This window comes from Astatotilapia calliptera, chromosome 19 (genome assembly GCF_964374335.1).
Source record: "Astatotilapia calliptera chromosome 19, fAstCal68.1, whole genome shotgun sequence".
Taxonomy (NCBI): Eukaryota; Metazoa; Chordata; class Actinopteri; order Cichliformes; family Cichlidae; genus Astatotilapia; species Astatotilapia calliptera.
In genome coordinates, this window is record NC_137440.1 from 2,121,445 (window position 1) to 2,133,513 (window position 12,069).

Here is a 12,069-nt window from a genome sequence, read left to right on the forward strand (position 1 = left end):
ATGAGCCTCTGTCATCTCTGAGGAAAAATAGGAAACAAAGCAAGCTTTAAGTAAAAATCTTAAATTGTTGAAAGCTGCCATTAAAATGTTGTTGAAAATGTTGTAATTCTAAGACAATATTACTGAAAACGTTTCAGTACACTTTGCTCTTTGTCATGTGGCAAAAGTCACGCTGTGTTTTATACGCAGCAAAAATGTATAAAAGGAAATGCAAGTCTAGTTTGATTCTTCCTTTAAATTCAGAATTGTGCCTTCAGCAGTGCATCATCTTTATGATGTTATGATATAAAATCAGGCCTCTGTAAAAACCACCGCTTCTCGACAACTCAACGTTTGGCCAATACTACAAATTTATCCTTCCTAGATTCTGAGCAGAAGCTGGTCCAGTTGATGCTCCGGTTTTTCAGCTATTTAACGACTAATGACCAACAGGACCAGACATTTCTCAAACACACTGCTGATATTTCAAATATTGGCTGCTGACCTGCTGACAATCAGGTTAGTTATATGATAAGAGCTACTGGCTTTTCTAAAAGAGTTAAAAAAATCTAATAGTTTGCCATTATATATTACAGCTACAATGCACCTTCTTCTTCCTACTTTACAATGTCAATAGCACAGTGGCAAGGAATAAACAAACTATATTAAAAAGTGACGCCAAAAACTCCTCCGTGTTCTCTCGAGTTTAACCCGTGCAAACATTTGATGTAATTCCAAATGTCCACAACTATAGCTTCAATGAAATTCAGGGTTCTTTTCCTATTTTGACTTTTGCATCTTGCTGGAATCGGACGGCTGGTAACAGTAAGCCGTTAAAATGACTACCTCCTATTTCTAACTATATACAAGTAGCTCAGTCTCTGGGAAATTTTGTATACGATACACTCCGGTTGTCCTTTGAGGTGCCAGTTTTATAAATATAAATAACCTATCCAATAAACCAGATTGAAAAGGCCAAAAGCAGTAGGAAAGAATATTCGTGAATAAGAATCGATCTTGGAAACTCGCACGTGCATCCTGTTTTCACGCCAGGCACCTGAACGGCAGTCGTCAAAGCAGCAGAAGAAGCTGGCACAGTCTTTTCCATCTAAACACTCATAAGCGTAATCATCCTCCCCGTGATAGGGTACAATGTTATTCATCTGCAACAGCGACGGGCCGGGCCGGATATTCACCATGCTTGATGCTTTCTGCTGTAGAGGGAACACACACAGTCATTTCCCCGTGTTAGTACTTGATGCTGTGGCTCTTTAATGAAGAAGGGATCAAAGAAAAATCTGGTACCTGTGTGTTGCTGGCTTTAGACTTCTTTGTCTGCCTGTTGCTGGTGAAATAGTGCAGAGTGCCATACTCCATCAGAGCAGCAAAGGTGAAGATGAAGCAGACAGAGACAAAAAGGTCCATGGCGGTGATGTAGGAAACCTTTGGCAGGGACTTCCTGGAGATGGTACTGAGAGTCGTCATGGTAAGCACTGTGGTGATGCCTAAAAGGATTGAGACGAATTTAGTGGTAGAATATCAGTCCTACAAATATTCATGAACACATAAAAACAAGGTGGTTTCAATGTTGGACTTGTTTTTAGCTTGACTTGAACGGAAGAATTGCAGTAGTATAAGCAGCAGCACCTCGTAAGACTTAAAGACATAAAGGAAACTTCTACGTTGCAGAACAGACAAGTAATATTTTTAATGTGTATGCAACATCAGCCTTTACTTGGACATTGTTTCCTAACTTTGTTCAAAGTAAAACATAACAAATATTCATTTATTTGGTTAAATTACTTTTCGTTAGTCATCTAAATTATGACAGGATAAAGAAAAGGAAAAATAAAAACACATATATGTTATTCACCTAATTTATATGTAATAGCTGAGTGTTCAGTCACTATTGTGTCCTTTTACTATATCACTGTGAATGCTCCTGCTCACGAGCACATGGCACACATGATAAGAGACAGGGGAAGTGAAATAATATGAACTGAGTTTACCACAATGCTTCCAAAGTTTCTAAAGAATTAGCATAGCAAGAGTGGAAGCATACAAGACAGAAAGCTGATTCTGTTCAACATGAAGCAGCATTTTCAGTGGTTCCATCATGCATTCAATGACCGCAGGTCTTCCCAGCCTTAAAAAAGTAAATCTGCATAATTACCAAACTGGCACCAGTGACTAACACGTGACTAACACGGGCCATGAGGTCAGTTTCATGATCCTTAATATACAAATTGCCATAACCATTGATCAGTCTTTCCACATAAACGGCCTCCTTGTCTCCCTGCTCAGACCAGCAGGATGTGAAAGAGTCCAGTAAAAATACAAAATAGTACTTTTACTGGAGTATATTTTTACACTAGTACTTCTACTTAAGTACAGCATATGTGTACTTCTGCCATCTTCACCTGTTAATTCAATTCAATTCAATTTTATTTATATAGCTCCAAATCACAACAGCAGTCGCCTCAAGGCGATCTATAGATCAGTTTTTAAGTTTTGACTCTCATCGTCCACTGGAATATACATTGGGTGGGCGAACACCATCCCCATAGACGCAGTGAGCACAGAAGAAGGCATCATATCAAAAAGACCCAGAGGATAGAGTGTATGCTGTAACCGAACGACCTCTGGCTATGACACGACACAGAGCACGACCTCGTATGGCCGGGTCTATCAGTGATGAGGATGTGCTGGACAGGGACGCTGGTGTGAGCAGTGATGAAACACTTACTCCACTGAAAAAGCAACGCAGTAAACAACTTTCAATTTAAGACTGGCTGATTGTGAAAAATAAGGTTACGTTTATTTATTGGGCAGAGAGTATGCAATCTTCCTTTTATAGTCCTGCATACCTTAAACCAGTAACACCATCACAGGGAGAATACTTAACCCTCAACTTTCAGATATCACAGACCATAATGTGTGCTGTATAATTTATAGTAAGAATAGTCAAAAGCTGATTGCAGCTCATTATATAGAAATATTTCAAAGATTAAAGGATATTACAGTAATTTACAGAAACATTTACAGCCTGATTTTATCTGTGCCTGAATTAAATGATCAAACCTAGAGATGTTCGTGCTGGGACGGCGTCCTTGTTAATCCAGAAGGAGACCCAGGATAAAACCACAATCATGCTGCAGGGGATGTAGGTCTGGATGGTGAAGTAACCCATTCTCCGACTCAGGTCAAAAAAGATTGTCATGATGACATATTCCCCTGAAAGTTTAATAAATGAAGGGCAAAAGCAAATTCACGTGACAATGTTGACTCTCTGCTTTCACAAAACAACGACAGCTTGTAGCATAAGATTAAAGTCAACTTTGATACTATGATAGTGAACTTGGTTACAGTCTCTAACCTGATTGCGTGTGTGCGACATCAGACGTGTTCCTCAACCCCACAAAGGCAAACTGGTAGAGTCTCCAGTACCGCTGGTCCGCCACCTCTACTGCTCGTCTCTGCCACCGATACATGATCTCGTTTTTAGGATAACCATCTACAGCCCAAACATAAACATACCTAAACATACATAACGGTGTTTTTGACAAGAAGCTCCACCTGAGGTGTGTATTAAAAAAAAGGAAAAGTCTTTATACATTCATCTGACTTCTATAATGTTTACATGTTCAAAGGTTTAAATGATTCAAAATGCACATTTAAGGATGTCGTTCTAATACTTCTAAGGTTATGGGTTACATGTTAACAAAGCTTAAGAAAGGCCTATGTTTAGGAAATACAATGGCTCTGATTAAGATAAAAGCAAATATCAACTTTTATTTGCATTGACATGCTCAGACTTCATTAACAAGATAAACAAAAAAGTATGAAAAGCTGTTTTTACACCAAATGTCTGTAATGCGTTTGTCCTTCTTCTAGCATGGAAGAAGCGAAACTACGAAGAAGATTGAGACAATAAGAGATGAGCAGCCAAAGCACAATGCAAGTGACAAATGAAGGATGAAACGGACAACGTGACAGCACAGAAAAAAGTGCATAATTCATTAAGTCTGTCCAAGACATGGGACTGTGTGGCTTCCTCTCTCTCCTGGTGAAGTAGATGATAGATTGGCACAAGCTTAAAGTAGCCAGCCTCAAGCAGATGGGGCAGTGGGCAAGGAGAGGGCGAATAAAGGCTTAGTCGGTATGATTTTCTGATAAATTACAGAAACTGCAGTTGAGATGACAGACTCAGCAATGAGAGGGGAATATGTTTGACCACCTACAGCTTGAAAACTCCAGTGGACACGAGTGCTCATCCATTGGAAAGTTATGCAGCTTAAGGTAACACTCCGCATTTATAGTCAACCTGACAGAAACAGAATTATGTCAGAAAAAAAATAATATATGTCGGAATTGTTTTTCCCTGCCTAATAGTATTAAAGTCACCGTATGTCTTGTCTTTATTTAAGAGCGTAAATACATAAAAAACTATCAGACTTTGACAAATTGGATTCACTTAAAAGAGAACTACATGACAAAAAGCAGATGTACACACTAAAGCTGCACAAATGACAAATACTTTCAAAGACATTAGCAAACTGGCTACAAAACTGTCCTACCTTAATGTGTACATGACTCTCCCATTGCTCCACAACCTAAGGAGGCGGTTGGGAGTAGTGATCCAGTGGGCATTTGATTTTCGGGAATTCCGGAAGAATGTGTCAGGAATCCATATTTTGCCTACCATGTTACTGTTGAGCATGAGCAGCTTCATTGAGCTATTGAACTTCAGGCGGCTGTCATACCATGTCTGGGCAAAGAAGATGTCAATTGTGTATTCCTGCAACAGATGTTGGGAATCATGCAAACAAACCAGAACAATTTTTAAACAGTTACTAGAAGAATTTGCTTTTGCCACCTCTATAATGTGTTGCATATTTGACTCAGATGTTCTCTTATCACTTCTCTTTTTTCACTGAGATGTTATAAAAATGACACAAGTTTGTTCAAATGCCTTTGAATGACTTTGATGACACGTTGACCATAGAGAGTGAAATCAAATGATCAACATTCATTAAATAAGTGTTAAAACTGCTAAATAATTAAATCAATTACAATCTTAAATATTGAGATTTCCCCTTAATAAATTGTTGGCACTGTGAACCACGTTTCACTTTATTTAAACAGAGTTTTCAACAAGGAGGACTCTTCCTCAGTGGGTTGAAGTTGAAAGCCATGGAAAAATACTGTTAGGGGACTTCTTTGAAAGGGCATTCAAACTGTAGCATGAATACAAGTTGTCCAGATACTGTTCAGGTTTGTAAAGACATTCAGTAACCCTGGATAAAGAATCTAGAGATATGTTGAGAGGCAGGCTTACCATGTTGATAGGGTCCACTGGTCCAATGCTGTTGACATACACAGCTGTTTCAATCACTGTGGGCCTCACTGAAACACAACAGAGAGATATACTGCACATCACTGATTTGGAGGTGGGGGTGAAGTTATGTTTACTGAAAGCGTGGTCAGAATTGCAGAAATGATGGAAAATTATTTGACCTTTTCTAAGATGTGTCTTAATTTAACTCTAAACAGCAACTCTCGTGTTTGCATAAGATGGAAGATCAAAGATTCAATTCAATTTTATTTATATAGCACCAAATCACAACAACAGTGGCCTCGAGGCGCTTTATATTGTATAGAATAATACAATAATACTATTATTCTACTATTATTCCAAAATTGCCCTGAAGATCAACTCTGCACAACCTGACAGTGGAAGAGAGAAGCCAAAGGGGAGCTGATACTCACGACAGCACACAAGTTCATATGCTGAGCGACACTATTTGGCGAACTATATTCTTCACAGACTTTACTTATGTAACAGTAATGAGGTGACTCGTTACTCTTACTGAACTTTTAATTAAAAAAGAAAGAAAAAATATTTATCATTAAATCTGAATTCATAAGAGTCTATCTAAATACTTGTGGAAGCATGCAGTGCAGACTTAATCACTCTATAATTGTCATGGTTCTGGGTCTTGGATCCAGTGTTTCTGGACATTACTGCTTATTAAGAATATTCTATGTGATTCTGAGGTTCATGGCCTTCGGTTCTTAGTAATCTTAGAGTTCTTCCTCAGTCCTGTGTTTAGTCAGCCTTGTCTTCATGTTGTTTATCTCCTGTCTCCGTGTTTGATGTTCCCTTTCTGTCTTCTCAGTCAGTCATGTCTGTCTTTTCCCCCAGCTCTCACTGTCCTGCCTGTGTCTTAGTCTTTGTTTATCGTACTTCCTGTTTTATTTTGACAGTCTCTTGTCCTGTGTACACTGTATCCTGTTTTCTTCCCCCTGTCCTGTTGGTCTGTATCAACCCCAGCTCTGTTTCCACCTGTTGCCTCCTCTCATTATCCTGTGTGTATTTAAGTCCTCAGTCTCCTTCTGCTCGTTGTCATGTCGCCCTGTTTGTCGTGTGTTCCCATGTCTCCTGTGAACGCTGTATTTCCCCTCATAACCTCTGAGCCTCCTAGTTCTCTGTCACTAGTTCTCTAGTTTTTTGGTTGTTTCTGTTAGTCTTTTTGTATTTTTGTTTGTAGTATGGTGTTAGAGCAAATAAAGTTGCCTTCTTTAGTTACTCCCTTTGTTTCTAAGTGCATTTGGGTCCAAGCTCTGCCTGCCACACAGTGTCACATGACTTAATGTTGTAATATCTTTATCATACAATGAAAAGTCCCTTAAGATAACTATAATTGTGAATTTAGGTCAGCTAAATTGAAGTGATGTACCTCCAATGTCAGGCCGTAGTTTGTTGTCATAACCTTGCAGCAGTTTATTAAGGATCAGCGTTACATCGCTCTCATAGACCTTTGGTGATAACACCCAGGTCTTATTTATGGGTACATCTTCATAGTCCTCTTCGTCCTGTTTACTGGGTTCAATAGCTGAACTGTGGAGGAGAAAACATTGTGAAAATCAAACACACACACACACACACACACACACACACACATATACTACCAGCAAAACATTTGGACACACCTTCTCCTTTATTGGTTGGTTCCTTATTTTTACCACTTTCTACATTGTAGGTACACACTGAGGACATTAAATATATGACACAAGATATAAGGAATGATGCAGCAAAGAAAAATGGATAAAAATGTCTTATATTTCAGATTCCTGTAAGCAGCCGCCCTTTGCTTTGTTGACAGCGCTGCCAACCCTCAGCCTCTCAGTGAGCTTCATGATGTCGTCACCTGAGATGGTTTCACCTCACAGGTGTGCCTGTCAGGGTTTGTTTGTGGAAGGCTCTGCCTCCCATTCTACTTTTAACCCTAAGAAGCACAAGTAAGTCTGCAGTCTGGCAGCAAAATGCTCAATTGGGCTGTACTATCAGGTCTTCAAGATAAGATGGGGCCTGATTATTCAGTACCTTGTATGTGAGGAGCAGGATTTTAAATTTTATTCTGGATTTAATGTAGTATATTATAGGGGTATGGGAGAAATCTGCTCTCTTTCTAGTCCCTGTCAGGACTCTTGCTGCAGCATTTTGGATTAGCTGAAGGCTTTTCAGGGAGTTTTTAGGACTTCCTGATAATAATGAATTACAGTCGTCCAGCCTGGAAGTAATAAATCCATGAATAAATCCCCAGCAAACGGTATGGGGACTGTAATTAATTTTAGATCACTTTAATAGTTAATTGCATACTGAGCACTCAGAATAAAATAAGTACAAAAGTTGTTGAGAGTTGTTTGTGCAGACTTAGTGGAAGGCCAAGTGTAGGAACTTAGTACGTAGCCTGAAGCTGATGACTCGTGAGCTGGAGAGGAAATGGCGTGTCACAAATTTAGAGGATCATCAGTTAGCCTGGAGAAATAGTTTTGCTGCTTTATAAGAAAGCCCTCCGCAAAGCCAGAACATCTTACTATTCATCACTGATTGAAGACAATAAGAACATCATAATCATAACTGTAAGCTGTTGGAGTGGGAGGCTCAATATAACACAGTAGAGAAAAAAAAACTGGGTATTCAGTGGTCGGGGTCCTCCACTGTTACCTCCTGGTTACCCACACTTCACTCCAGTGGCCACACCACATGAAAGCTGCACCCAGATCATTCAGTGGTCTCTCTGAAGTACTCTTTCTGCAGTGATTTGGATTTACTGAAGGCTTTTAAAGTAGCCTAGAAATAATAACTGCATGAACTAGCTTTTCAGTATCACTCAGAGACAGAACGCTTCTCTTTTAGCAATATTAAGCAGATAAAAGGACAGGGGTGCAACGCAGTTGTTTATTGAGCAAAATCTCTCACAGGTTAGAGTAACGTTATAGAAACACTATTACAATTTTAGAGTAAAGCACAATTCCTGAGCTTCCACAGAACTGTTACACATATTTTTTGTTTGTTTCGTTATTTTCTCTGTTGCTTTTCAATCTTCAGTGCTCCCAGTTTGGGTGAGCCTGGGTCCACTAGAGTCTTCAATGATTCACACTCCAATGGATGCATCAAAGAGCAACTTGGGGTTTGTATCTTGTCCAAGGATATTTGGCATGCAGACTGGAGCAAACAGGGATTGATCCACCAACCTTCCGATTAGTAGGTGACCTGTTCTAATACCTGAGCAACAGCCACAAATATCCAGAATAAACAAATATCCAGGACGTCTGTCATCTCTGCTAAAATATTGCTAAAGTTGGACCTATCTCATTCAGGCTGCTGGGAAACATGACCATGCATTTGTTAATTCTAGGCTGGAATTCACAGAATCCCGACTATGGTTTCTTACAGACTGCTCCTTTTAAAAGACTTTTATTAGCAGGCTTTTCTAAAAGTTCCCTGAAAGTTCCCATTGTTGCAATTTCTGACCTTTTTCTTTCAAATAGGCTTTATAACACACGCTCACATCCACTCTCTTTATCACTCACAAACACACATGCACCCACACACCAACACACACACAGTGAAAATATATATTTGCTTGTGTACCTTCCTGTTTTGTCTTTCAGGTGTCGTGTATTGCTTGTGAGTGCTTTGTTACAGATCCAGATTGTCTGTTTGCTTCCTCCTGGATTTTCCCCCATCACCATTCTTTTCTCTCTTTCCTCTCTCCACTTTTTTCTCTTATCTTTTGCCAATCTGTTCTAGACCCACTGCCTGCTCCAGCATAATATCCACACAGACAATAATATGGATAATAACACAACCAAAACATTACCAAGAGGAGCCTACAGAGAGTCTACGTTGGCCCTGTTGGGAAATATGTTTGGCACAACAAAGCATTTAGACCATTAATCTGCTTGCTACAACTGCTGGACAGGACAGGTTAAAAAAAAGTTCCCTGAGAAGACTTCAGCTGATCCAAAACGAGTGAGAGTGGGATAGATATCCTTTTTTATTACTCTGTGTTAAATCCAGAATTGTTTGTAAAATGATTCTTCTCATATACAAAGTCCTGAATAATCAGGCCATATCACGTCTTAAAGACCTGTTAGTATTGCGTGCTAACAGTAAAGCATTTTGTTCTTAGACTTCAGGCTTATTTTTGGTTTGGTGAGTTTCCAAAAGTAGAATGTGAGGCAGAGCCTTCAGCTATCAGGCTCCTGTGGAATAAGCTCCGAGCTAGGATTTACCGGACACGCCCTCTCTACTTTTAAGAGAAGGCTTAAAACCTTCCTTTTAAGAATACTTTTAACTATACTTATGGACCAAGCCTCATTTTTGTAGCTAAAGGCTTTAGGATGCTGGAGGACTTCCAATGATGCATTGAGCAGTTATTCAGTTCTCCACTCCCCTCTTTTGGCGTCTGCATTAATTTTAATCTTCTGTCTCTCTATGCTCTCGTTTCTTCTTTTCTCCTTCCTACCAAACCCCAACTAGTCACAGTAGATGGATGCGGCTCCTTGAACCTGGGTCTGCTGCACATCAACTGATGAGTCTCTCTCAAATATTTGTTTTTACCTTACAAAGTCCTTAAAGTGACTGTTTCAGAGAACTGGTGCCAGGGTTGTGTTAATAAAGCTGAAGTTGATTCAGAGAGTCATGACATAATTTACACCTTGGTGACAGAAGTCCTGAGTATTAGAAGTCTTTTGCGTCAGTCCAAGAACTAAATAATCAGCTATGTGTTCACGAAGAGCCCCAGGATATTCTACTGATGTAACAAGACAGATAAAGCCTTATTACCTTCTCAGTAATAAACCTGTATGGAGGTCAAATAAAAATCTATTAGACGCGACTGAGAAAAACGCTGAAATGAAAGCCAAACTGTTTTGCTGACAAATAAGGATTATTTGCGCTGTGGTCTCCTCCAACACCACAGCTCAAATAGCATCCTGCTATAAAACCACCACAAGAAAAACGCAGCGGATTATGTCGAGGACAGAGCGCAGAGGCGGCGACATCTGCAGCCATTATCTCAATTCGTTTGTCGGTGTTAACTCGATCGAGACATTGCTGCTCATTTGCATCAACACACACTTACCAGACACCCAGAAACACGTAGAGCAGCCAGTGATACATGTCTTTGTCTTGCGCTTCTCTGAAAAGCAGGAGTTTTATCCTCTCCTCTGGAGCGAAGCACGCAGCGCTGTCCACGCCAAAAATGGAAATCGCGGAATTTCGTCAGGTCGCGTATAAATCCTACCGATGATGCTCAGTGTAGCGACGGAACAATGTGAGATGGGTCCATGATAAGTGTGGAGGGGGAGGAGGCTGCTGCCAAAGAGCTGACTCTGCTGTAGTTCATCTGCAGTGGTAGCAACAGTGTTCTGATAGATGCTGCGCTGATAGCCCAGCGGTGTCACGGAATCATCCGTCCTTTTGTATTAAATGATCTAAAACTTAACCGTTTTACCACAATGCCTCAAAGGACAGGTTTTGTTTTATTGTATTACACTACAAGTCACAATCAAGGCTTCAGTGCATGTTATTCTATACACTCGAAGCCTTTATCTGCCCACACACTCGTTCACAGACAGATGCATCCAATGCGTAATGAGCTTTAGTGGCTAGATCAAGGACATTTGGATGTGGGTGTAAAAACAGGGATCAAGCCATCACATGACTGGGTGACCTCCTCTGAACATCAGTCTTTCTGAAAGGAAGAAAACAGAGGTCATCGTGAAGATGTAGCCTGGTGCAGCGCAGTGCTGCTGTGCAATCAATCCATAATGTGCACGATCTGCTGTGCACAGCCTGTCCACCTGTCCGCTGGGAACAACCACAGGCCGTCAACCTTTGCTTGAACAGTTGATGAACTGATTCAGTGCTGTGTTGTTCATGAATGGAGTTTTAAGTAGGAAGGCAGTTGCATTAATTCCACTCTATACTCTTCAGGATTTCTCCGTTTGTCAGCAGGTCCTTGAAATATATATGCACTGTAAGAAGTCATCTATAGAATTTACCCAATAAATCCGAGATAACAATTTGCATTGACTTTTTGGAGTAGATTTAATTCAATATATTGTGTATAAAATACCTTCAATAAAAAGCTATGAAATAATTAAATTGGGTCAAATTTACCCCATATTTACGTATCTATTCAACAGCTACTTACTCATTGGAATTAGGTAAAATTATCTCTTGTTTGCTAGTTGGTAATACCTGATAATAACTAATAAAATAAAATTATTATTAATTGATAAACATTCATATAAGGTAAAATGTCCCCCCCCCCCCCAAAAAAAAGACAGATGGTTCATCATCTCAATGTTTTTATTCCATAAAAACACAGAATAAAGTGCAACACAAGCAAGATTTCAAGTATTGAACCTGTTTTATAACTTCTAAACTAACAACTTTAAGGTGTGCTGCTTATGAAATCCATGAAGTGCTACAGAGAAAGTTACATTTTATTTAAGTAATTAACACATTTTGAACTCTTAAAGAAATATAACAAAAGGAAAGACACCCAGCTGAACTAAAACTGTTGTGAGCCGCCACCCTTATATCGCCTTTGAGCTTTTGGAGCCTTGACCTGACTTTTAAAAAATAACTGGGAAAAAAAGCTCTATGCTGCTAAAAAAAAGAAAGAAAAATAAATATTTACAAAATTCTGCTTAAATATGTATTTTACCTGTGTGTGGCAGGGCGTGGTCTGCAGCACCGCTGCAGGGGAGGTTGACGCACCTGAGCGG

General features: G+C 39.7%; 1 protein-coding gene across 1 annotated transcript; it reads right to left on the reverse strand.

The window, feature by feature from the left end:
• Nucleotides 1-769: 769 nt before the first annotated feature.
• gabrg1 (gamma-aminobutyric acid type A receptor subunit gamma1) lies at nucleotides 770-10,549 on the reverse strand. Its single transcript, XM_026152452.2, has 9 exons — nucleotides 10,416-10,549; nucleotides 6,720-6,880; nucleotides 5,318-5,385; nucleotides 4,557-4,777; nucleotides 4,221-4,303; nucleotides 3,356-3,493; nucleotides 3,061-3,213; nucleotides 1,285-1,484; nucleotides 770-1,193 (listed from the first exon to the last, which is right to left on the reverse strand). Exons 1-9 carry the CDS (start codon nucleotides 10,451-10,453, stop codon nucleotides 912-914), a joined length of 1,344 nt encoding a protein of 447 aa, XP_026008237.1. The 5' UTR covers nucleotides 10,454-10,549; the 3' UTR covers nucleotides 770-911.
• Nucleotides 10,550-12,069: the final 1,520 nt, after the last annotated feature.

Coding starts and splice junctions, on each gene's coding strand:
- gabrg1 (XM_026152452.2), bottom strand. CDS start 10,453: ATGTATCACTGGCTGCTCTACGTGTTTCTGGGTGTCTG. Junction 5,386..6,719: donor ACTACGGCCTGACATTGGAG/GTACATCACTTC, acceptor GTTGTGTTTCAG/TGAGGCCCACAGTGATTGAA. Junction 1,194..1,284: donor CTAAAGCCAGCAACACACAG/GTACCAGATTTT, acceptor TTCCCTCTACAG/CAGAAAGCATCAAGCATGGT.